At 41.8% G+C, this 26,745-nt stretch overlaps 1 protein-coding gene across 1 annotated transcript in view; it reads right to left on the reverse strand.

Moving 5' to 3' along the window:
- Positions 1-272: 272 nt before the first annotated feature.
- The window catches only part of glcci1a (glucocorticoid induced 1a), a gene marked incomplete at its 5' end in the record, with an annotated part of 29,696 nt that continues 3,223 nt past the window's right edge, over positions 273-26,745 (reverse strand). The window contains 6 exon segments of the mRNA XM_062410338.1: positions 273-5,030; positions 5,127-5,247; positions 7,003-7,213; positions 7,382-7,531; positions 9,286-9,432; positions 17,574-17,663. Of these exon segments, the coding sequence (XP_062266322.1) occupies positions 4,715-5,030; positions 5,127-5,247; positions 7,003-7,213; positions 7,382-7,531; positions 9,286-9,432; positions 17,574-17,663 (1,035 nt within the window).

Genomic DNA, 26,745 nt, shown 5'->3' on the forward strand with positions numbered 1-26,745 from the left:
AAGTGGCCCATCCTGAAATTAACAGCAACATTTCACACTATTTATCTCCAAAATGTTTTTACAACATTTATAGCAACATTTATGAACTTCGAAATATATAATTTTTAAAGTGTCAATGCCAAATATGAATATTAATTTTAAACCTTAATGTTAAATGTTAAACCTAACTGTTAAATGTAACTCTTTAATCTAAACACTTAAGTCATTAATTTTAATTAACATCAGTGGTGATGCCCAAAGACTTTCCCTTGACTCAGACACACACTATAGAGTGGACAAAACAACCAATATTTCTTTATTGCCATTGTGCATGAACTTTGACAACGCAGATTACACAAGAAGTATCACGTAGTAAGTCTATGCACACTCTGACCTGCCAATGATGTGCTCTGGTCACTCTCAGTGCTGGTTTTGTATTGGTTGATGGTTTAGCAAAGAACTACTTGCTGATCCAGCCCCGTGCTCAAAACCAAAGGAATGCAAGATGAGACCCTCGAGTCAAAGAATGGACAACATCCCGGAGTACATCACCATTTTGTAACTATTATTGCACACTAGTTTACCAATGTCGAGTATGTGTGGGACATTGGGAAAGCTCTAGCTCTTGGTAAGGTGCAGAAAAGTCTTTAGAAACCACAACACTGCATTGAGCCTCTTTAAAGCCACATGTAGGAGCCGCATTTAAGTTTCTCATGATTTGAGTGACTCACTAATTTCTCCTTCTTTCCCACCTTTGCTGAGTGCACACCGGCGACAAGGGCTGATTGGTGCACCCTTTAAATAGGACACGGAAGTGCATGACGAGGAGAAGGCTGGCAAGCAGATACAGTTATTGACCGTCTGTTTGTGAACTGTGCAACTTGATGTATATATGCATCCTTAATTTGTTATATTTTATTTACAATAAATGACGGCCAAAGGACGGCCTTGGACAGTCAAACTCTTACTCTTTTTTGGACACAAACTGCGCGTCAAACAATGCCATCACCAGCTTTCTCCGTGTGGCAAAAGGACAACTTGGAATCTTGGGCTTATAGGAAAAACCCAACCATGGTTTTTCGCCATAACACCACATATATGCAAAATATGAAGGGAACAATAATGCAGGGAATCCACAAGCACACCAGATATCCAAATAAATGTGGATTATGTTTCACTCTTGCAAATCAAAGTGGTGGATCATTTACACTTGGCGATGCTTACCAAAAAGCCTAAAAGATGGTGTTCAGCACAGAGTACATGGGATGTTCAGAAGGTTCAGCTGCCTGGAGGCAGCGTGAGGAGGCCTACAACACACGTAATAACAGAGACAGGCTTTAATCTATGCATCACACATGATGGTGCTACTGACTGCAGCCAAACATTGCTTAGTACTGCAGCTAGTCTCTTACAGCAATCACAATAAAAGGCTGAGAGAGGTTTTAGAAATGAAGCATCATAAGTCTATTAATGTCTTGGATACTAAAATAGCATGGAATGCATTTAATAGAATAACAAGTATGTGGATGATTAGTACAGTGTGAGTTTGGATATCAACTGAATGGAGATAAAGGTTGTACTAACATTCATCTGATGTGGTCGCACCCGGAATTTTTAAGATTGAACTAAACAGTGTTTCCACATCCACTGTTGCCCAGGGCCGGGTATCAAACCTGATTACTTTACTTACTGAATCATTATTAAAACATCTAAAGTGCCAAAGGGAGTAATTTAACGTGTTTAATTGTTGCTTATTGTCATCTTCAACCTGAATTTATGGGTTTTTTTGTCACTTGGGGGCGGCAAAAAATACAGCTGTGTCTCAGTTTAGGGGACGCATTCTCTTGAGGTTGCATTTGAAGATTGATTGTGTCACCGCAACTGGACAAGACATTTTAAGGCTCCTTCAAACGCAGCCCACAAACACTAGCTAATGGTAACTTCAGCTCTGTTACTAGGCAACAGCAATAAGGATAGGAAAAGCTGGTGATGGCAATGACGGGAAACTTCTGTAGACCAGACTGTCTCATTTTGGTTCTGCCTGGTCTACACTGCAAATAAAGAAGGCAGTCTCTGTGGGCTGGGCGGACCACATCCTGCGAAGGATGCATCCCATGAATTGAAACACAGCTAATAAGTGGCATGTACCCATTGACACATCCAGAAAATACAAGTGAAGGAAATATTCAGTCTCTTAAAAGACCTGTATTGGTTTCCATTAACCCCCGTCTTTTTAGCTGCGTCAAGGTCTGTCATTGTCATTTTGTGCTGAGTTGTTTTCCTTAAAAAAATGTTGGCAGGTTAATAGTGCAGGAACTGCAGATTGGTGACAGTTCTCTGTGACTGTGTCACACAAAAATTATCCATTCTACAATTTACACAGATATTGGCCAATTGGAAAGAATATTCATAAATGCAACCTTTAAGCAATTTGCCAGTCAGGATTTCTATTGAAGTTGCTTGTGTGCATTTAAAGCTTGGTTTTTCACAATTGGATTATTTGACAATGGTATTGATACTGAAATTTGAATGTCTTGACGGTACCCTGCCTGAATGGTGCCTCGTGCAGTCACATTTTTTTATTCTAGAACTATTTCTTGATTTGGGAAAAATTGTAGGATTCTTTAATTGAAAAAACTATTCAGTCTCATGACACGTCCTATACATTCTTTGAAAACAATGATCTATTGTTTTTCTTATCATCCTTATTATACTGGAAGAAATGCTGGCAAAAGGGAAACATAGTGCTCTATATCTTGATTACAATTCTTCCAACCTAGGGGGATCATCAATTTACCAAATATTGGTGATATATTATCCTTTTTAAATATATTGATATTTTAGGTGAGGTGTGGTCTTGATGAAGTCAGGCTCATTTGTACAATAAACCTCCTTAGCAAGGTCCAATATAACAAATCAGGTCATGTCTACCTCAGGGTAAGTTTGTATAACTCCATCTCCAAACTGTACATTATTTTTCCGTTTGAGTATATTTTCATGTGATGGTACTGCCGACATCTCATCAACAGGCTCAAGAGAGCCAGTCCTACATTGTCATCAGACTTAAATAACAGACTTTCACTTCATGTCTTTCCAAGTCTCTGTCCAGCATGCTTTCATCAGTGCACACACAGCCACACGTCATCAGTCACAGTGTGTGCGGTCCAATCAGTGTTCCACCACCCGTCCAAAAACGTAAGCCTAAACCCTGTGCAGCTCCTGTCACAGGTCTAGTATCAGACTCTGGAACAGAAAAGAGCGATTCGTCTGAGAATGAGAGGAGCCGGGAATAAATGACAGTGAATCTGCTCTGCTTTGTCAAGCTGCAGATATTTGTATGGACACATATTCCATATTACCTGAGTATATACTCTGATTGTGAAATACCTGAAGCAAGGCCAGATGCAGACACTGTGCAACCAATTTGTGGTCATTTTTTTTTTCTTTAGTCTTTCCCCAAATTATTTGCTGTTTGCATTTTTAAACAGGGTTCAAACATGTGACCTGGATAGTGTAAACATAATCCAATCCATTAAACAGCCTTTTCTCCTGCTCAGTACATAACACAGCTATACACAGTTTTAGGATTTTTCATTTAAACAAGCATATGTATTTTGTTATAATACATAAAAAAGACAAATATATATATGTATATATACAAACACACATAAAACATATGCATATATACATTTATGTATGTATATATACATGCATTGATCAGTCTCAACAGTAATGTGGTAAGTGGTATTAATATTGCAGCTGATCTGTGTAGATGTATGTGTATATACATATCCAGGGTTTTCCCTACGGTTATGGGACTTTTCGTGAAGCATCTAAACCGAAGGAAAATAGTTTCCTGAGAGTTCTTTACTACTCTAGAGAGAAGGTTGGTGTTCAGCTCCAATGTAAGAATGTCAGTCTCTCAACGTCTTTACTGCAAACATGAAGAAAGATGAGCTCAAAGACAAATTATTTGAGAGGAATGATTCTTGCTACAGTAACTTGGTCAGCTGACTTATGGCCGATGGGACAGTTTGAAAACATCTAACCCAACAAAACCTTTGGTAAGCAGTCAAACACGATTGCACTGTCAGATTGTGGTGGGAGGATGAGTAAACCGATGCTCGTATCCACCCATTACAGGTCTGGTGCTGAGTGTGCTCACTTCACCATTAAACATCAGTTTTCTTTTCTTCTTGTGAATCTCTGAGTGTCCTGTGAAAAACAACAACCTGTGTTGTATTTTAATAAATATCAATAATATATATAATATAAAAAAACCAGCACCTAAGATGCCTAGGGAAAACCCTGATATATATGTGTGTATATATATATATATTAGAGCTTATTTATACTGTGACTGTTGAAACAAAGAACAACACATAATTAACCAGACTACCATTTTATAATGCATGCCCCCACCCCCCCATCCAGAGTGCTCCTTTCCTCCATCTGTGATGCCTGCATATAAAAACTTGAACCATCAAGTCCTTCTCTACCAACAACAGCTCAGACATTGTGCTGGACAGAACATTGAGGTGGCAAGTCTTGTGGTGGTGGTTAATTGGGACATTGGTGCTACGTCATGCAGAGACAGAAGAGTATGGAGGGGGTCAGCTGAGAGAGTCGTAGACTCCCCTAGCAGAGCAAAGGGAGGTGTTGGTGGGACAGTTAGTGGAGTTGGTTGGTGGTTGCTAGCGTGGATCCTATAGCCAGAGGCCAGCTCTGCTCAGGTCTAGCTTATGGCTGGGCTGTCTGTTAGGGGGTCTGCAGTCTCTGAAGGGGAACCGGGCTCCACTGCAGGGTCTTCTGTGCTGGTGCTCGTGGAGACCTGAGAAGGGCCATCGTAGAATGATGTGGCCCCCTGGGGCACTGAGCCGGGGCCCGCCTCCACATCGTCTTCATCCTCTTCCGGCTCTGAGGCCGGGGTGAGGTGCAGGGAGCCGGGGAGTTTGACAGGGCAGAATGCAGAACCTGTCGAGATGAAGTTGACCTTGTTTTTGTCGGGACAGGAGAAGAGGGGGACTGACGCCGATGCTGACTGCCTCGAGCTGAAGAGAAGCATAAGTAGCATCAGTGAGGTTCAAACATTGCGTTACATTACATTGAGACCTTAGAGTGGTGCTTCAATTCAACACAGTCTATACCTCATCTCCTCAAAAGCTTTGATCTTCTCACAGCCCTCCGGAGGCTCTCGCTTGAACATGTAACTGTTGTTGGGTTTGGGTGAGGAGGCAAATTTGGGCAGTGGTGAGCTGCTTCCACTGTCTGTGAACAGAAACACATGGTTGATACGGCAGAACCAATTCACAAAGGCAACATTTTATTTTTAAAGTTACAGGTACATTTTTCATGTTGCCCACTTATCCGTCTCATGCAAATGTGCTTATAAAATGTAACTTGCCATCCCTGTGTCCTCTTTGATGTGAATCCAAGGTCCAACTTATTTGGTACTATAAGTGAGAATATGGAGCATATTACATGTGTTGCTGTCCCTCAATGCCTGTCTACTGGTCACCTACAGTGCGCAATGCTACCTAACAGTACCTTAGAAATGTCCACCAATATCAAGAAGAGGGGGGAGCATGAACATCCAGTACCAATTAGCCACCACTTCCGGCGGAGCAGGCACCAACCAGAACACTAACAAGTCAGATTTTAGTCCCTGCTTGCATTACCCTACCTACTCAGTCGCCACCCTAGCCCTGGTGGGGAGACAATGGATGACTCGTGTGGGGCTGGAGTATTTTACTGTTTCGTTGTGAGATTTTGTAAGTAAGAAAAAGGTATTGGTTCTGGCACCATTTAGGTAGCGTACAGGAAGCGTTGTAAAAGTCTCAATTTAGCACCAATATCAGAAAAAAACTCACAAACGATACCCAACTCAAGTCAACAATCAACTGGTTCTCAGAAGACTAACAACAACTCCACAAAAGACCCAAAGACAAAAACAATAGCATAGCCAGGCCACACCAGGTGCAACAGGATTCCGACTGCAAGTGCCTAAACTAAGCGTTTTTAAAAGTTATACGGAGAACATGCTTTAAAAGTGTGTGGTTAGAGAAGTCTTTTGAAAACTGCTTTAACAAGCTCTGCTTCTAGAGGGGAAACAACTGTGTGACAGGTGAAATCAAGCTCTTAGCGTCACCTGACAGCACAACTGCAAAAAATGCACCAGAGAGAAAATTGGTCAAACAGCCGTAATATGATTTATATTATCAGCAAATCCAATGAAAGACCAAATTCAACAAGTACTTCCCTGGCCTGTCTGTGACACTGCCTCCTACTTAAGATGTAATGAAGCCTGTAGCAAGAGGATCCAAACTAACAACCGATGACTTGGCTTACTGTACTGTATATCAATAGCATGCTTTGAAAAAGTGAATTAAAGTGTGGAGTCTGTGGACACTTCATTGATTTAAAAGAGGATTTTCACAGCTCACTGTCCCGAGAAATTTTATAAGAGAGCTATTAGCTTCAAAAGAAAATAAGGGATGGAAAGCTCACTGGAACTACAGAGCTGGTGTTTTCTGACCCATTGTTAATAGATATTATTGATTAATGAAACTCATTATTTGCTATTTAAGGTTATGGTATGACAGTTTTCTACTATCACAAAGTAAAAGTAATGAGTAAACAGGTGAACAGATGAAGATGACATCAAAAATCTGAGTAGTGATGTGAGGAAGCACTTTGGGATCAACACCATATATGGAAAAAATATCAAGAGGGTTGAGGCTGTTTGTGGAAATCTAGTTTGAGTGAAGTTAGACTGCAGGGGGACAACACATGACCACAATGTCATGTCACCCTGAGTGGGTTGTGTTACCTTCTTTAAGAATGAAGGCTATAGAGAAAAAATACCCAGGGCAATTCCATCTGCCCTGAATTGAATTGAATTGAATGCATTCCTTTCTAAAATTGCAGAGCTTTCAAGGATCCACAAGAGACTTGTGGTTACAACTGGGGAAACAACATGAACTCAGTGACTCAGAGCCCGAACAACAGCTCAACTTTCTTTACCTTTGTCCCGATCGTCCAGTAGATCCTCTGTGGAGTAGGGGCTGCCGTCATGTGATCCTGGTGGGCAAGCTGGCGAGGGGCAGGGCGATAGGCTGGAGCAGCTGCTGGACCGGCCGGGGGCTGAGGGAGTCTGGATGTCCACGCTTCGGGTGCTGCTGCTGCGCTGCTGAGGAGGGAAGGGTGCTCGCCGCCCGTCAGGAACCTCCAGGGACTGTAGAGTTGGAGTGGAAACGGACATTGGGGTTTGGTTGTAGGGGGGGCAGAACAGCAATCAGAACTGAGACAAGGCAAATCTGTACAAGAGTTCAAGAGAGGATTACTGAAACACTGGGTTGATCACATCCTGTCTCAGAATGAACTGAAATGAAACAGAACCCACCTTGAGCTCCTCCTTCTCTCCGTTGTCTTTGATGAAGACCTTCTCCAGCTCATGATTAATGCCCTCCATGCTGCTGGGCACCCTCGTGATGGAAGGCTTTGGCACTGTGATGTTGGACAGCGGCATCTGAGCCGACTTCGACATGGAAAAGTGCTGCACTCCACACACACACAGAAACAATCTCATTACCTGTTACATCCCTTTGAGGACAACTAATTTACATAGTGCATTCCCTTGCCCTCACACTTACCTAAACCATCAGACCTAAAAGCTTCATCTTAAACTTTACTTGACCCTAACATAACGGTCACCTATACTATTGAAATCAATGATTACCATGGGATAGTGGGTATTCAGTTATATAGTTCTAAAAGTACACACTCATGTATGTACACACCCACACACACAAAGCTGTGAGCTGGCAGTAAAAGTCAATGAGTCTACATGCTACATATCAGATTCCAATGTTAAACATGAAGATGGTTTTCTTCCAACTATGTTGCTAAATTACTTTTGTTATTTTCTGTCCACCTTGGTTCTCAACTAAGTTATACTACCTCATACTCAGTGAAATCAGGGACTTCATGCGATTGTAACAAGTCCCGTTCTCCTCACTGAGTTCTACATGTTCTCATCAAACTACTTTTCTACTAAATACACAGGTATTCCACAGTCAGATTCTTCCTGAGTGAGGGGTGGTGGAGTGTAGATTTTGCATGCAGTGTAAATTAGGCAGGTTTTTTGCAGCTCTCATCTGAGGAAAAGATGCGCGCACACACACGCGCATACACACACACACATACGCACACACTGATTAGTAGCCAACATTTCAATAATGGTTGTATCCAACTTTTTTTTTTAGGTAGCTCACAGATGAGATTCTGGGTGCATTGAAAGGCCTACAACTTTTTCAAACAGTTACAGTCATACAGTATTATGTCACTTTCTGAGTTTTAGATATTTACGATTATTATAGATTTTTTCATTGCAGTCTTGTCAATCTGCATGTAACCTTTCATAGCATGTGATTGTGATGTCATAGCAGCAATGCCACTATTAAAAAGCCTTTGTTTAAATTTCCTCCAGCGTGAGGCTCAGTTTCAACACTTGTTTTACTCCCCCGGAAATCCTACATAACATAGAGACCAGCAGCATTACCATCCCACAAGCAAAATGACACAGGCTAACAAGATGGATAAGATCAGAGTGATATTATGCCTCAAATTGGGACTATAATCATAGAGACCTGGCTGAACAACAACATCCCGGCAGTCGAAGCAGCCGGCTGCTCTGTTTACAGAGAGGACCGAACTACAAACACTGCAGCCCTGGTGGTAAGGTGCAGAACAATTCTTTGTTCCAAGGTGAGAATTATTAATCATAGCAGTATTAACTCCCCCACAAGCTAAGGCTCAGGTGGCGCTTGAACAGCTGCATGAAGTCATCAACAAACAGCCGACGGCTCACCCAGATGGTGTGATCATCATAGCAGGGGTACGTTAATCAAATAGATATCAAACTGGTCAGGCCCAAACGTCATGAACATGTAAATTTCCCAACCAGAGAAAATAAAAATACTAATCATAAAGCAACAAAAACATACATTTCCTAATAGATATATATCATGCAAACAGCAGTGTCTTTTTTTTCACTCTTGCCAAAACAAATGCACACGCTGACTAGACAATGACAAGAGAAAGTGGAAACACTTCTGCTTTTGTCCACAGAGGTGCCAAAATCAACAGAAATAAAAAGTTCCTTGTATGGCCTTCTTTCTACAGATGGATCAGCTGCTTTCACGAATGTGAACTAGAATGTCTTTCCAAATTTGAAAAACACTGATATCAGCTTAAGCTCCTTCCAGTGTGGCGACAGAACGATTTTCAGGCAGTACACTACCTGATAGGGCTGGCTCTGGAGTTGTGTTTGGTAGAGCTGGTGAGGGTGGTGTAGGTGATGGTGTCGTACTGGAGAGGGGACAGCCAGTCTTTGTCTTTACTGTGGCGTCCTACTTGTTTACCGCGCTGGAGCTGCGGCCGAAGCTTTGCAATCTGGGAGCAACAGAGAGAACAAATAGATTAAGAATACTCTATAGTAAACACAGGGTTAATGTTATTAAAGTTATTGAAATTCTATCCTGTTTAAATACACCTGTCAGACCTCAGTTCCCAGATCTCATTAAATAATATATATCAAATAATGTATGATACAATAATTGCACCGACCATCCGAAAAAGAAACCTGGCTCAGACCACGGTCCTGGGACTGCAATGGAATTCAGTCAACATTAATGTTATTAGTTAGATCTCTGTCAAAGACTCATGTAATTCTGTCAGACAACTCACGTTCACTAATGTAATATATTTATTACAACAGATTTAGTGTTTGGCGTCTAGGCTCCAACTTAATCACTACCCCATATGATTACACAGGAATGATGGGGGTGATGAGCAAATACTTGTAACCCCCCGTTGGAGCCTACAGGTGGATGCTGGGCCTACAGGTGGATGCTGGGGTGGTGGAGGGACAGAAGCAATAGGTAGCAATACTGCAGCAGCAGTGCGAGCAAGAGGGGTTGATGGGAAATGTCTCTCTGGTTAAATAGACCACCTGATAAGGTGGGTGTGTATTATAGATGGTTGTGGAGATTGAGGTATGTCACATGATGTATGTCACATGATTGGCATATGATGAATAGTTCACTTTATAGTGAGCAGTACAGTGCGATCATGGACATCATCATTATTTTTTCTGCTCCACTCTGACAATCATTGAGGTCACTATGAAGTGCATTAATTCCATACGTAAAATGGTCCATCAATATAATGCACTATTGAAACTTCATGGAAGGGTGTGAATGGGCCAAGGAGGGCACATTCACTTTTGAAGCACACACACACTTTCTTCAACATTGTGAGGATGTTATTGCAACTTGTTAATTTCTCAAGTAATAATACAGTCTGTATTCCAAAAACAGGCATATCATGAGTGCCAATATCTATAAACAGGTGAGATTTTGCACAGATCTGGATAATGACAGGGTGTATCTGATCACAGCACATGCCAATCAATCAATATACAATTATTAATATGGCCCATCATAACACAAGTTGTCTGATAGGACATAACAAGGTGCAACATCCGCTGTCCCAAACCCCTCAACAAGAATAAAGAAAAACTACCCCAAAAACCTTACGTAGCTGAGCATGTCAATTAAATAACATTTACAAGATTCATGAAAAAAAAGACAATTTCTAACATAAATAGAGAGGTGTATCAATAATGAAAGTATTTATATGTCTGACAGAGAGGGCCCCTCTAGTTAAATAGTGAGTGATTTCCGACACCACCCTCCAAGTCCAGGAACCAATGGGAAATGTATTGTCACAGTAAACCCACAGAGTGAGCATGACATCTGTTGAATATTATACAGAAAGAGGTATTAACCTCTACACGTTCTTATGAACCAAAGGAAAGAGCAGAATCTAGGTGTTTAATATGAAGATAATATAGAGTTAACAATATGTAGATCTTAACTCTGCCAAACCTTATTCTGTAAAGCTGTAGCTGTTTATGTCTGTAATTATAAGTGTGTCTGGCAGAGAGAAACAGGAACTCCCAGCTCTCCTTTCTACACCAACACTCGATAACTTGTTCTAACAAACTGAGAATGGCCCTCTTCACTGTCACATGTACACAGTACAGTCCTGTATTGTTTGGTTTCTATCTCAGCCCTTGACTATTAACAATGAATCAAGTTTACAGAGAGGTAATTACAGAATAATAATATTTTCAACTATTTTCAACAACCACTGCTAGTTGTAAACAGTAGAATAATGAAAAATAATAATAAACTGTATTTGTATAGCTCCTTTCGTACAAGAAATACAGCTCAATGTCTGTACATACATTTAGAATAAAGGACAAGATGTTGAATACATTGTATATTTGAAGGTCTTCTGCACAATTCAGGCTATGAACTACCAATAGATCAGGGGTGTCCAAACTTTTTAACCCGAGGGCCAAATACAGAGAAAAATTCGAAAGTCTGGGCCACTCACGCCGCCACACCCCCTGCCCTGGAGTGGACTGTTGACAGTGCGCCTCAATCGCGTTGCTCAGGGCGGGGGTGTGGCGGCATTCTGAGGGACAGCTGGCAGGTCAGGGGTGAGTTGGGCGCCACCTAGTGTCTAAACTGAGAAGTACAATACATTGGCCATAGTCCATTACATTACAATTCATTTAGCTGCCGCTTTTATCCAAAGCAATTTAAAAAACAGTGCATTCAAGGGTACTCGAGGGTACAAACCCAGAAAAACAAGAATCAAGAAAGAACAATTTCTTCAAAAAAAGAGCAAAACGACAAATTGCTATAACTTAGTGCCATTTAAGTGAAATGGTATTTTTTTCTAATTTTTTATTATATATTTTTTTTTAGGCGGGCCAATTTATAATGGATGGCGGGCCGAAGATGGCCCGCGGGCCATAGTTTTGACACCCCTGCAATAGAGGATAGCAGGTGTTAGTGGCCACAAGCGAATGTTAGCGACATAACCTGAGCACCTTCAAGTGTTTTGGCACCAGTGTTAATGTCGTTGACGAAAACAATGACGAAATATATTGGTTAACGACCCTTTTTCCATGACGAAGACGAGACGAAGACGTAACGAAAACGGATCTTTGAAAATAAAAACTATGACTAAATCTATTTTTAACTTTCGTTGACGAGACGAGACGAAAATGTTGTTGGTTGACTAAGTCACAATCATTTTTTTAACATCATCGTATCAGGCCATCATAAAGTATCAGGAGCGGGCGAGTGAGTCTGTGTGTCTGTGTGTCTGTGTGTGTGTGTGTGTCTGTGCGCTCCCAGATAGCGCACAGGTCCCAAGGCTCCGCCACCCGCCCCGCTCACTTGCTCATAGACACAAGATCAGAGCTAGTACACGTGAAGAAGCCTCTCAGTGACCGACTGCTTCTTAACTTTGGAAACAGTGAAAACACAGAGTTTCTCTGGTCTCAGCTGATCAGAGATCAGCGCCTAAGCTTCTTGATCAGAGCAGAAGCTGCAGTTGGTTTCTACCGAGCTGCAGTTTCTGTGTTCGCCTCCAGTCTGACCTGCTCTCACTTTTGGTTTTCACATTTAAAACTAAATATATATTTTTAAGCTATCAGCAGTATTTAATGGCGTATGACTGTACTAAATTTGAAAACAGACCTACTCCCCACCAGCCCCCGTTTGTCAGTGGTTGTCAACTCAAACTAGTTTCCTCTTTGACTAGGAAAATGAATTACAACAATCCAACTCTTTCATACAGGACTATCATTCAGATTAGTTGTATGCGCACAGCTAACTTTTCTATTGCTCAAAGCAGCTGCAATTCTCCGGACTCTGCCCTCTTCTCTTCCTCCTTGAACCTTTGTCTATTGACATTTGTAGAATCAGTGTAAGGGCTACATCTTCTCTGCAACTCAGTAATGTGCCTGTGCACACAATAGTGAAGCTGAGCTGTCATCTGCCCCGCGTGTGTTGTTCTCTTTGCTGAAGGAGGCAGAGAAGCGCCTGCTGGGGCTGGACTGACCATAAATTGCAGCAGGTTATAGCCTTTGCAAAGCGAGGAAGTAGTTAAGAGGGAGATAGCGTTATCTGGCACGTCCATGCTGCTGCTAAGTAGCAGCAGGGTGCAGCTTCAGAGGATGTGAGTGTGTCACTGCCATACACCATAATCACCATAATGCCAAATATAACACACCTGTATTGTAAGAGCCACAAGAAAATGTCAGTAACAACAAATGCACTGACCTAACTATTGTTTCATCACAACAGACAGAACATTTTCCGAAGGATGAGAAACAATTCTTTTTTTGCCTCCGCCTTAAAATATGACAACTTTCTCTATTTCCGGCACTGTCCTCTGCCTCGTACTCACTCTCACTCACAGCATTAACAGCAGCAGCAAAATGTAACCACTCAGGGTATTTTCTATTATTAGTGACATCACTAATATGGCTTCCAAACAATATGTCTTTCTTCACCTCCATCTCATTGACAAACACTTCATCGCCTGCAGATCCACGTACGCATGTTTCCAGGTAAAGGGAACATTGCCGTCAGGTGTTTGTGCGCACTGTTTTATAAATCGGAATTGTTTTTTGTGTACGCCATTTTCGGCTTTTGTGTGCACATGCACTTTTAGTATGAATCCTGCACCATGTTTTATGATTGAGGCCCCTGGTGAGGTGAAATGTGCCAGCTAACTTTTATGGAGCAAAAACAAAAAGGAAATAAATTGAATTTCTCCAGTACAGCCTGCAGAACTGATAACGTCAGGAATGATACTACGGTTAATAATAATTTACCCTCTGTACTTCTGTACACTGTGTCAGTACCCACAGTCAATTTGACTGACTCTGTGACTGTGTGTCTGTTGAAAGTTTAGAGCAGTGGGGGTGGAATATTTATTTGACACAATAGGACATCCAGCTCTGTTGTGTGGAACAGCACAAAGGAGGGAAGGCACACAGCTGCCTTACCAGCACTTCCCACCAGCTCAATGCTGTGAACAAGAAACCACAGAATGCTATAAAATGAAATGTATTCTTACAGTTAGTGTTATTATTATATTGATTATAATCAGGCTTTTATTCTTATTATCATTTAATTAGAACAGTGCCCGTACTAAACATGCCTGTTTGGAATGGTCTGTGGTAAAGCTGCGTTTTTTTCAAAAATTATAAAAGTAACCTGCAGCATTTGAGACGTAGTAAGTAAAGACTGGCAGCAGGACTTCGACCGTAAAGACACAGGTGATGCATAAAGTTTGGTGAAGCTCAACACAGTAAGCAGAACCCATCTGTCATGGACATGCTGTTGTAACAATCAACGTTCCCTACAGAGCGCTGGTCGCCTGTTTTGGTGTATAGCCAGTTCAGATTGCACCTTATTTGACACTGAGCTTCGTTGGGCCCTTAACAATACACAGGCCAAGTGTGAAGCCAGTAAGATGAATGGTTCTCGAGATATGTGAGCCACAACCAGCCAGCGGACAGAGATTTTTGGAAGAAGTGGATAGAACAATATACCAATGTTTTCTTCTTAATCTTCATGTAAAACACATTGTGTTTCCTCTTGGATATAATATTTGATATATGAATAAAACTTGCACATATTGATTAATATCAACATTAATCTCTTACAACACTCGCACATTTACATTTGAGATTTAAAAAAGTTGTTTTACAACCGAATAAAGTGTTTTCCCCCCCTTTTCAAAACCTGGTATCTACGTGTACATTACCCAAAACACATATTAACCACCAACAGTTCAGTCCGAGTTTCAGCTGAGATATGCTCTGTAACAGCTAATGTAGAGAAATGATCTACACACATGCGGCGAACTCACTTCTTTCAATCTCCACACAACCAGATTTTCTTTTTCACTTAAAAGCCTGCAGCGTCGACTCTGGCCAACACTGACTCAAATGACTTCACTTGTTGGCATTTTTGCTTTTGGCTTTTGTTTGAATATTTCATGAGTTCCTCAACATACAAATTAAAAGATAAGTGTAAAGTCAGGTTATGTACCACAGTCTTTTAAAATAGCTGTCATCAAACCCCTACTCAAAAAACCCACCCTAGACCCAGAGGTTTTAGCCAATTACAGACCAATATCTAACCTCTCCTTCATTTCTAAAATCTTAGAAAAAGTGGTATCCAATCAGCTGTGTGAGTTTCTCCAGGAAAATAATATATATGAATACTTTCAATCGGGGTTTAGAGCCAATCACAGTACAGAGACAGCCTTGGCAAAAGTCACTAATGACCTTTTAATAGCCTCAGATCAGGGACTTGTGTCTGTCCTCGTTCTGTTAGATCTCAGTGCAGCATTCGACACAATTGACCATCAAATTTTATTACAAAGACTAAAACAGTTAATTAACATTAATGGAACCGCCCTTAACTGGTTTAAATCGTATTTTTCTGATCGCTCCCAATTTGTGCAAATTAATGATGAGTCATCTGTGCGCACCAAAGTTAATCATGGTGTTCCACAGGGCTCTGTGCTCGGCCCAATTTTATTCTCATTATATATGCTTCCACTAGGAAACATTATCAGGACACACTCGGTAAATTTCCACTGCTATGCGGATGACACCCAGTTATATTTGTCAATAAAACCTGAACAAAGTAATCAATTAACTAAACTTCGAACATGTCTCAAGGACATAAAAACCTGGATGACCCGCAATTTTCTCTTATTAAACTCAGACAAAACAGAGGTTATAATACTTGGCCCCAAACACCTTAGAGATGCATTATCTAATGATATAGCTGCGCTAGACAACATTGCCCTTGCTTCCAATGAAACAGTCAGGAACTTGGGAGTGATCTTCGATCCTGATTTATCCTTTAATAGTCACTTAAAACAAATTTCTAGGACCGCTTTTTTCCACTTGCGTAATATTTCAAAAATTAGACATGTCCTTTCACAAAAAGATGCAGAAAAACTAGTCCACGCCTTTGTTACATCGAGACTGGACTATTGTAATTCATTATTATCAGGCTCCAGCAGGAAGTCGTTAAAGACTCTACAGCTTGTCCAAAATGCTGCAGCACGTGTCCTGACGAGAACAAAGAGAAGAGAGCACATTTCTCCAATATTAGCATCGCTACACTGGCTTCCAGTTAAATCTAGAATAGAATTTAAAATTCTCCTCCTCACCTTCAAGGCCCTTAATAATATAGCGCCTTTATACCTTAAAGAGCTGTTAATACCTTATAAACCCACTAGAGCACTCCGCTCCCAGAATTCAAGCCTACTTGTCGTCCCTAAATTCTCTAAAAGTAGAGTAGGAGCCAGAGCTTTTAGCCATCAAGCCCCTCGGCTGTGGAATAATCTACCACTTTCAGTTCGGGAGGCAGTCACCATCTGTTCGTTTAAAAGTAGGCTCAAAACCTTCCTTTTTGATAAAGCTTATAGTTAGAGCTAATTAGTGCGCCAGAACGTTACTTGTTCTATTTTATGACACATGACACACGGAGCTTCTCTTTCCAGCTTCTCCTTCCTCTTCTCCATCCCTATCCCCCTTCTCCGGAATCCCTTTGCTTTATCACCCGCAGATCCAGGGCCTCTGTGGCCGCACCATGGATTACGGTTTGTGGATCTCGCACCGGGGGTCGCGGTGTTGGATCCAGTGTGGCGGATTCTGAGTCATGTGGGCTGATCGTGGTGCTGGTGGCGGACCCTGTGTCGCGTTGGCATTGGGCACGGGCGGTGGACCAGGACCGCAGTGGTGGCTTGTGATGGGTCCTCCTGGTGGGCGGCGGTGGACGGTGACTGAGGACTGAAGTGGCGTCTGGTCTGGATGGTGGATCGTGGTCTAGATGGTTGCTGAGCATGGACTGTGCTTCATCAATGCTGCTAGAGACTTTGATTATTGATGATGTTCTCCTGCACGTGGCATCTATTGCACTTCTGTCCGTCCTGGGAGAGGGATCCCTCACATGTGGCTCTCTCTGAGGTTTCTACATATTTTTACCCTGTTAAAAGGGTTTTTTGTAGTTTTTCCTTACTCTTGCTGAGGGTTAAGGACAGAGGATGTCACACCCTGTTAAAGCCCTATGAGATGAATTGTAATTTGTGAATATGGGCTATACAAATAAAATTTGATTGATTGATTGATTGATAAAGTGCAATCTGGAGCTGCCAGGCCTAAACATAAACTTGTAGAAAAGGTTACTCTTAAGTAACTGCCAACTCTGGCCTACTTTTCTAGTCTTAATGGAAGTCATTTTCACCCCTTCACACACACATTCATACAGCACTTCTATACATAGGATAGAACCCCCAACCCTCAGATTAGTGGAGGACCTGCACCAAATGTGAACATTAGTTGGTTGCTTGTTTCTGTCCAAGGTGTACCCCGCCTCTCAACCAATGTCAGCAATGTCCGCAGGTGGCTCCAGACAACTAAGCCCAAATTTGCTCATGATCGCTGTTCCATCAGTGTGTGAAAAATAAGTGAATGATGCACTGCTTATATTGATACAAGTAAAGTATGAAAGTGTGCCAAATGGGTGTTGTTTAGACAGGAACGCATAATGTAATTAACCATTATCTACCATTTAGCTTCCAATAAAAATCTCTTTGACCTGAATATGTGTGTATTTTTGTTAATGTTAGTGACATGCCTCTTTGAGCTGGTCGGTGCTGCCCCAGGACGCAGAATGCTGGTGGATGCTGCTCTTCTCTCCTGAGTCGTCACACCAACATCCAGGATTCTGAAAACATCACAGCTACACCTTACTATCAACATACCTGCTCTTCTTAGTAAGACAGTGCATCTGCTTTAATGAAGCTCATGTCAAACACAGAGACGGAAGGTTTACACAGGCAAAACATTAAGAAATAAAACATATAAAATGTATACAAAATAAAATAAGACAAAGAAAGTAAGTAATGTAATGTTCATACTGTGTTGTTGTTGTTTTTTTAATTAGGAGCAGTTGTTAACACCTTGGTGCTCTTCTAGCCTAACAAAGGCAAGGTCCATCTTTATGGGCCCATATCTGTGTCAACACCACTGAGGATAAAAAGAATAAACAACTTTTTTTTTTTAAATGAACCAAGAAACCTGATAGGAAAATTGGCCAGAGACTGTGACAGCTTTTAATCCTGCAATTTAAATCGACTGTCTCTGTGCAACAAACGTGTTCAGCGTTGTTTAAAATAATTTCTTTGAGTGTTGCATTAAGGGATCTCAACCATTCCTGTAATGGTTTCAAAGTAAACAGACTGTTTCTGTTGACTGAATCGGTTCATTTATTTTAACAAGGTATTTATTGTGAAATATTTGCACGACCGAAAGAGGCGAGGCTTAATATTGTATAGTCCTGACATTTAGTTGAGTTTATAGCTCTACTTTGATTCAAGGAATATAGCAGTCATACCAGAAAATCAGGCAACAGTGCAGCAGACACACCCTGCACAAACTAATTATAAAATGCTAATTGTTTTGAGGACTAGAGTGAAAATATTTCAGTTGCATATATTTAAGTGAACATTTTGGATGGACTGATTTCACTGACAGTGAATTTTGAAATCCTGTACAGCATAGCCAGTTACAGACAGTACTGTCCTCCATGGTAAACATATCTTATAAACAGGAATAATGCTCGGTTTAAGTACAATGACCACATCTATCAAGCCTATGCGTGTTCATACACTTTATCTGGCCATTGTTCCTGTTGTAATCTGGATGCTTAGCCTTTTGTCCAACAATAGAGAATCCCATTACATCTTTTTGTGAAAGGACATGTCTAATTTTTGAAATATTACGCAAGTGGAAAAAAGCGGTCCTAGAAATTTGTTTTAAGTGACTATTAAAGGATAAATCAGGATCGAAGATCACTCCCAAGTTCCTGACTGTTTCATTGGAAGCAAGGGCAATGTCGTCTAGCGCAGCTATATCATTAGATAATGCATCTCTAAGGTGTTTGGGGCCAAGTATTATAACCTCTGTTTTGTCTGAGTTTAATAAGAGAAAATTGCGGGTCATCCAGGTTTTTATGTCCTTGAGACATGTTCGAAGTTTAGTTAATTGATTACTATGTTCAGGTTTTATTGACAAATATAACTGGGTGTCATCCGCATAGCAGTGGAAATTTACCGAGTGTGTCCTGATAATGTTTCCTAGTGGAAGCATATATAATGAGAATAAAATTGGGCCGAGCACAGAGCCCTGTGGAACACCATGATTAACTTTGGTGCGCACAGATGACTCATCATTAATTTGCACAAATTGGGAGCGATCAGAAAAATACGATTTAAACCAGTTAAGGGCGGTTCCATTAATGTTAATTAACTGTTCTAGTCTTTGTAATAAAATTTGATGGTCAATTGTGTCGAATGCTGTACTGAGATCTAACAGAACGAGGACAGACACAAGTCCCCGATCTGAGGCTATTAAAAGGTCATTAGTGACTTTTGCCAAGGCTGTCTCTGTACTGTGATTGGCTCTAAACCCCGATTGAAAGTCTTCATATATATTATTTTCCTGGAGAAACTCACACAGCTGATTGGCTACCACTTTTTCTAAGATTTTAGAAATGAAGGAGAGGTTAGATATTGGTCTGTAATTGGCTAAAACCTCTGGGTCTAGGTCCAATTGAGGGCAGGAGATGGTTGATTTTATTTCTAATAGTTTGAATTTTATCATTAAAAAAGGTCATAAAGATATTGCTATTTAGGGATGGAGGAATACTGGGTTCGGTGGAGGTGTGACTCTCTGTCAGCCTGGCTACAGTGCAGAAGAGAAACCTGGGGTTATTTTTATTCTCTTCTATTAGTTTTGAATAGTAGGCGGCTCTTACTTTGTGGAGAGCCTTTTTATATTCTTTAACACTATTCTTCCAGTCTATGAGGTTTTCAACATTGTTGCTGGAGCGCCACTTCCTTTCTAATTTTCTTGATAATTGTTTTAACTCATTTGTCTGGGAATTATACCACGGAGCTAATTTACTATGTTTGACATTTTTCTTTTTTAGAGGCGCTATTGAGTCTAATGTTAATCGTAATGAGTCTGCAGAGCTATCGACGAGGTGGTCGATCTCAATGGAGCTCAGGGTTTTAAAGAATTTGTTGTTTATATCTACTGCTAATACGGGTTTAAATGTAATTGGGATTATTTCCTTAAATTTAGCTACAGCACTATCAGGTAGACATCTAGAAAATGAATTTTTTATTAGTGGCATATATTTTAAGTCACTGTCCTACACATATATTTCTGTAACTGTTTGTTGTGTTTCTTCATTGAAGCTACAATTTTCAAACTACTAAACCTTCTGATAAAGATGTACATTATTTAAATACACGCATTAGATATGTGTGTATACACTATATAATTGTATATGTATAGAGGGAATATATTCTGAGCGCACACACACACACACACAGATCGTGGAGGGGCTACAGCTCTGGAGGCTAACACTGCTGCAACTTTTGCGGAGAAATGCACTTAAAACCCTGGGTATGAGTTTATTGAGCCACGGAGGTGGCAACGAGCTAATGGTGACCGGCACCGGTGCGTGCAGCTCGGGGTGCGTGGGGCAAATCTGTACGGGCCACAAAAGTTATAAGGCGCAGCTCTCTCCCCCCCTCCTCATCCTCTGCTTCTCTGCCAGGGCATCACAGGAGAGGTTGTCCGCTGAGTGAGCGCCAAAGCATGGGTACAATACAGCTGGAGACCGGGACTGCAGTAAAGTAAGCCGTCATCTGGGAAGCCAGCCGCCACTCTGGTTTTGTTGCACGTCTACTAGTGCCTCATACGGTAAAGCGGTAAAGCCGTTTCACCCAACCATGCTGTTTTACCGTAAAGCCACAAGTAGACGCGCAAAAAAACACGTTCCGGTGCTATGTTCTAACAAGCTCCACAAACAGCTGTTTTAAGTTATACCTGCTGTTTCAACCGGGCGACACACACAGAGGCAACGGCTCGGGTTAGCCTCCCGGCCGGGGTTCCACATGCAAAACTGCTCTAAATATATTCACAAGCAGCCATTCCAGAAAGTGATGCAACTTTAAACACAAACTAACAGCAAGCTAGCGTTAGCCCGCTGCTGCTAACCGTAGCGGGACACACACAGGGGACACACAGGCTGGAGATTTGTCACAGATCGATAATGATCAATGATGAAAATGAGACATACCCTGCAGACGTGGGGAACCCTGAGCTGGTGAGACGTGTCCGGCTCTCAGGTGTATAAAGCCAGCGGGAGCATCACCAGCCTCGCAGTGAGCCGCCTGGGTACAGCCGGGATCCAACCTGCCACCGAGCAGCCGGCTGCCGCCGAAGCAAGCCGGCAAGCCGGCACTGCCATGTAGACCGACTATGATGTCAATTCTGGTCGTATTCCTATTCGACGCACTCTATCGTATAGTTTCTTAGATAGAGGAACCACAACAATTCGCGGGAGTTGTTTTTATCCAGAGTTTTTGGGACGGTTGACATGCCAGATACCCCCATTAACGTGTAGAAGCACTACAAAAGTGGATTTTTCATAATATGTCCCCTTTAAGCACTTGATATTGTATTTTAACAGCCCAGTGACATCTTGATCTCTCTGTGAAATAAATAGTCTCTTGGGGGTATATTAATATGTATATTGTACACTAACTCTATCATTAAATATGACTGGAAGCTTCAGTTCTTAGTCTGAGGTAGTCATACATATAGTTAAATGAATATTCATCTTTACTGTGAAAAAGTAACATTTCAATAATATTTCATGGTTCTTTGATAAGTAACAAAAATGGAACAATTTATTTCAAGCATAATTCTATGACAATCTCTAACATGCTTATCTCAAAAGGATTGAAATAAAACGTTGTTCATTATCTACTCAGCACTATGCCGATCGAGGGGTATGAAGGGGGGGGGGGGGGGGGGGGTTGAGTCTTTACAAGTCACAGGGGTAGACAGTGTTGCAGCCGAGTCAGGGTTCAGCATCTTGAACGTGCCCAAGGACACTTCGGCGTGTAGATGGGGAAGACTAGGGATCAAACTGTCGACCTTCAGGCTGGAAGACGACCGTTCTACCACTCAGCCACAGTCGCCCTCGTGTGGTGTAACCCAATTGTCTGCAAGCCCCAACATTCAAATTCTAATTAGAACAAGGTAATTTAGACCATGTTTCAAGCCTAAAAAGTGAAACCAGAAGTGGCTAAGCTAGCAGACTTATCGTTTCAGATGGTCCCTAAATGCACCTCATCGGAAGATATCAGGGGACATTTAGGCTTAAAAAATGTGTTTCTTGGACTCAAAGACTTCACCCACCCCCCATCTGCATAGTGGTGAGTAGATAATGAGTGAATTTTTGAATTTCTGGGTGTACTAACCCTTTAAGATATCATGTTCAAGAAGAGAGCTCACCGTGGCCTTGACCTTTGGGTACCAAAATGAAAAGCTATATCAAGTGAATGTTTTACCCAAGTTGAAAGATATCCCTCAAGGCTTTTCCACAGATATATCATTCAGAAGACAAATTCTGGCCTATATCCAGTTCAAAACAATCCATTGTCATGTGAACATGACCTTTTGGCCTTTGACTACCAAAAGCAGTTCATCTTTGAGTCACAATGAATTTTTATAAAAACAATGAAAGAAATTCCCTTTAAAGTATTCTTGAGATATTGCGTTCACAGGAATGGTACCTATGGACAATCCAAAAACATAAAACCTCTGGCGTTGAGGCATAAAAACTAGATGAAGCCATGACTGACACTACATCATGAACCCCGAACTCGATGACAAATGCAATGGACCCAGTGTTTCCCCTACCGTTCTACTAGGGGGGCGCCCCGCCCCGCCAACGGCACCTCCCGCCCCCCCTGGAAGATCAACTTAATTATTTATTTTATTTTTTATTTTGTAATAAAGCGCCAGATCGCCAGAGGAATGTTATGTCTGTCTCTACATGGTCGCGCGTTTAGATCTCTGCTCTCTGTACCCATACAGGTGAGCAACCTCCCACCAGCGGACAGAGAGCATCTGAGAACATGTCTCATGAACCACCTGAGAAGCAGCTAAAAATATCCGCGTTTTTTAGACGCTCCGAGGTTTATGATGGTAACAACCACTCTCCTGTGAGTAGCAGCTGGAGGAGCTCTCCTGCTCCGGGTCCAAGTGCAGAGAAGAGCCCAAGTGCTGCATGCCCTGCCCCAGACAAGCATCTGTCCGTCACCACCGGATGCGAGGATTTGACCCACTTTGGCTGTTAGAGGGGAAATACTCCCCCTGGCTATACAAGACTGATCTTGGTAAGACGGCGATGCGCAGCATCGCGAAATTCTCGAGCGCACAGGCGCCTGGATGTTAAAACGGGACGCGCAATTCTCAGCGCCATTCAGCCCCGTTTCTGCTTTCTCCGCTTGTTGTATTTAACCGTGAACACACCACGCCTCCCCTCCATTGTTGCCAACTCCTCAGTAAGGAAAGTAGCTATTGGCTCTCCTAAAAGTCGCTGAGTGATGCCATCGCCTAATTTGCATAATGTAATGGTCGCTGTAGGCCATACAAAAAGTGTGAAAAAAAAAATCACCTTAAATATGTTTAGAACTACAAATAAGCTTTATTCTACAGAAGAGTATTACATTCACTAAACTAAAAAATAATTCAGTTTTTCTGTGATAATTATCTCTGAAATTCTGAGATAAATTCCCAATGAATAAAAAATGAATGCAATACGCTTCCGTATTCTTCTGTTGATTCTTTTTTTTTATCTTGCCGTTGAAATATGCCATCACTTCTCAAAATAACTTCATGACTTTAATGCTGTATCTAGACCCACATATATAAATACATTTTTTCCTGTATTATTAAATGTTAGAATATCAAATTTAATCAAAAGGCTCTTATGTGGGGTGGAACTGCTAGCTCTACGTCCAGCCCTCCTCCTTTATCCGGGTTCGGGACCAGCAAAATGATTCAAAAGAGACACTCTGGCAGAGCTAGTCTCCATAACACCAGAAAAAGACGCTAGATTTGTCGCTAGTAGCTTTCGCCATGAGGATTTAAAAAGTCGCCAGATTTAGCGACAAAGTTGCTAAGTTGGCAACAATGCTCCCCTCGCATCCTCAGCCTGAACCCTAATTAACCCTGCTGCGTCTATTCATAATAGCAACAATATAAACCATATCGATGTTTTTAAGAATCAGGTTAGGAAAGTGATGACATTACCAAGCAACACTTTAATCTATCACTGCTTAATCCATTCTCATCTGACCATTGTTCAAAACTGGCAAATCTTACGTGAAAAGATTTGTAATATAAATGGAAGTTTCAAAACGGTAACTTAACACAAATGAGGGTTATGGCGAAGTGCTCGATTCTAACTAGTCCTGTTTGATTGCTGTGGTAACAGTGATTTCAGGTGGTAGAGAAGTCGTTCAGCTAGTAGAATCTAGACTTTCGTCTTCTTTCACTTCATGCGCATGCTCCATGATGCTTTACATCGATTTGAACGACTCTGCTCCAGCGTTTCTGTGTTTTCTTGACAGGGCTCCCCCCCCAAAGCTGTAAACCTAGGGGAAACACTGGGACCGCTCTATTATAGTTGCTTCACTTTAAAGCTGAGTACAATGCTATATTTTACTCTGTCTCACTTTACACATTTACTCGTCTATCACAGGCGGACTGACCATCAGCAGCATCGGGAGAAATCCCATCACTTCGCTGAGCTGTCAATAATATGCATAAAAATGTTATCATCCTCACAGGTTGGAATATTATGTCATCATCGACATGGATTCAGCTGAACCTGTGCATGTTCCCGCTTGCAGTTCTCAGCACGCAGGCATACAAAGGTTACATACCTTTCTTCTCTGATTAGCGGGTATTATATTTACCATTTAAGTTTAGTCAGTTTTTTGTCTGTATCAAAGTGGCAGAGAACCAAGCAGACAGAGTACATTACCATCCAGAAAGAAGTTGGGTGCATGGTTTACAATCGAAAGGCAACTTAATAAGGCAAAACAAAAAAAAGGGAATTGCCTGATAAAATACAACTCTACCAGCAACAGACATAGAAAGTTCATGGCTTGTACCACTCTCTAAAGTGTGTTTATTAAGAGTCAAGGTAGCATATAACAGCCTCAGCTCAAAATGTATTACTAAAATATCCCTAAAAAACCCTGAAAAGACATCTTTTTAACTCATGATGTAGATTTCTGCAGTATATGGTAAAAAAATATATATTTATAAAGCACTTTTTTAGACCACTCAGCTGAGACTGTCGTCCTTGCTGTCTCTGAGTAGCCTCACACGGCTAGAGCATCCTGTCTATCCTCTGTCCTCATCCTTCTAGACCTTTCTGCTGCATTTGACACAGTGAACCACCAGATCCTTATTTCCTCCCTTCAGGATCTGGGTGTCTCAGGCTCTGCTCTCTCCCTACACTCATCCTACCTTAACCACCGCACTTGCCGGGTAACTTGGAGAGGATCTGTGTCTGAACCTTGTCCTCTCACTACTGCGGTCCCTCAAGGTTCCGTCCTGGGCCCCCTCCTCTTCTCTCTGTACACCAAGTCTCTCAGCTCTGTCATTCAATCACATGGCTTTTTCTACCATAGCTACCCTGATGACACCCAACTAATCCTGTCTTTTCCCCAATCTGAAAAACAGGTAGCATCACGAATCTCTGCCTGCCTGCCTGACATCTCTCAGTGGATGTCTGCACACCACCTGAAAATTAACTTCGACAAGACTGAACTACTTTTCCTCCCAGGGAAAGACTCTCCCACCCATGACCTGATTATAACCTTTGAAGACTCTGTGTTGCCCCCAACCAGACTGCTAGGAACCTTGGTGTGACACTTTACAGTCATGTCTCCCTTACTGCCAACATTACTGTGACAACACGTTCCTGTAGATACATGCTGTACAATAGCAGGAGAATACGCCACCTTCTCACTCAGAAGGCGACGCAGGTTCTGGTCCAGGCTAATCTCATGCTTAAACTTAGGGCTGCTTGATTAATCGAAATTTAATCGTGATTACGATTATGGGGTCAAACAATCTCCAAACTACTATAAATTGAATTGAAACGATTATTTGGCATTTTTTTCTAAAGAGACGCGCATGCGCAATTTAGTCCTTCCCCCAAAGCATTCAGCGGCCCAGCTGAATGGCACTCACTCTCAAGCAGCTGTAAAGTGAAGGAGACGAGCTGTGTGTGTGGTGACCAGCGGTGAAAAAAACAGCGGGAGTGGAAAAGCAGGGAGGGCAGCAGCAGACCATGTAGCGGCCTTGCGCGCACCGCTATTCTCAAGCGAGCTCCCGCCAGTCAGTCGGTCATAGAGTGTTAGGGTTGCCATCATTAAGGGTTTGAATAACCGGGCACCGATATCCTGGTTTCACGGACGAATAAGACTTGCAGCCGTCCTCTGTGTTTACCGGAACCGGTAGTGATTCAAAAAATAAAGCATAGACTTCAGAATAAGGGCACATATTAATAATCGTTTGAATAATCGTGATTTTGATATTGTCCAAAATAATCGTGATTATGATTTTTTCCATTATCGAGCAGCCCTACTAAGACTATTGTAACTCCCTCCTGGCAGGTCTACCTGCTAGTGCTATCCGACCTCTGCTGCTCATCCAGAATGCAGCAGCTCGACTGGTCTTTCACCTACCTAAATTCACTCATACTACTCTGCTCTTCCGCTCCCTTCACTGGTTACCAGCGGCTGCCTGCATCCGTTTCATAACATTAGTACTTGCGTACCGTGCTGTGAAAGGAACTGTTCCAGTCTTCATCCAGGACATGGTCAAACGTTACACCCCAGCCCGTTCACTCCGCTCTGCCA

This window comes from Platichthys flesus, chromosome 17 (assembly GCF_949316205.1).
Source record: "Platichthys flesus chromosome 17, fPlaFle2.1, whole genome shotgun sequence".
NCBI classification, from domain to species: Eukaryota; Metazoa; Chordata; class Actinopteri; order Pleuronectiformes; family Pleuronectidae; genus Platichthys; species Platichthys flesus.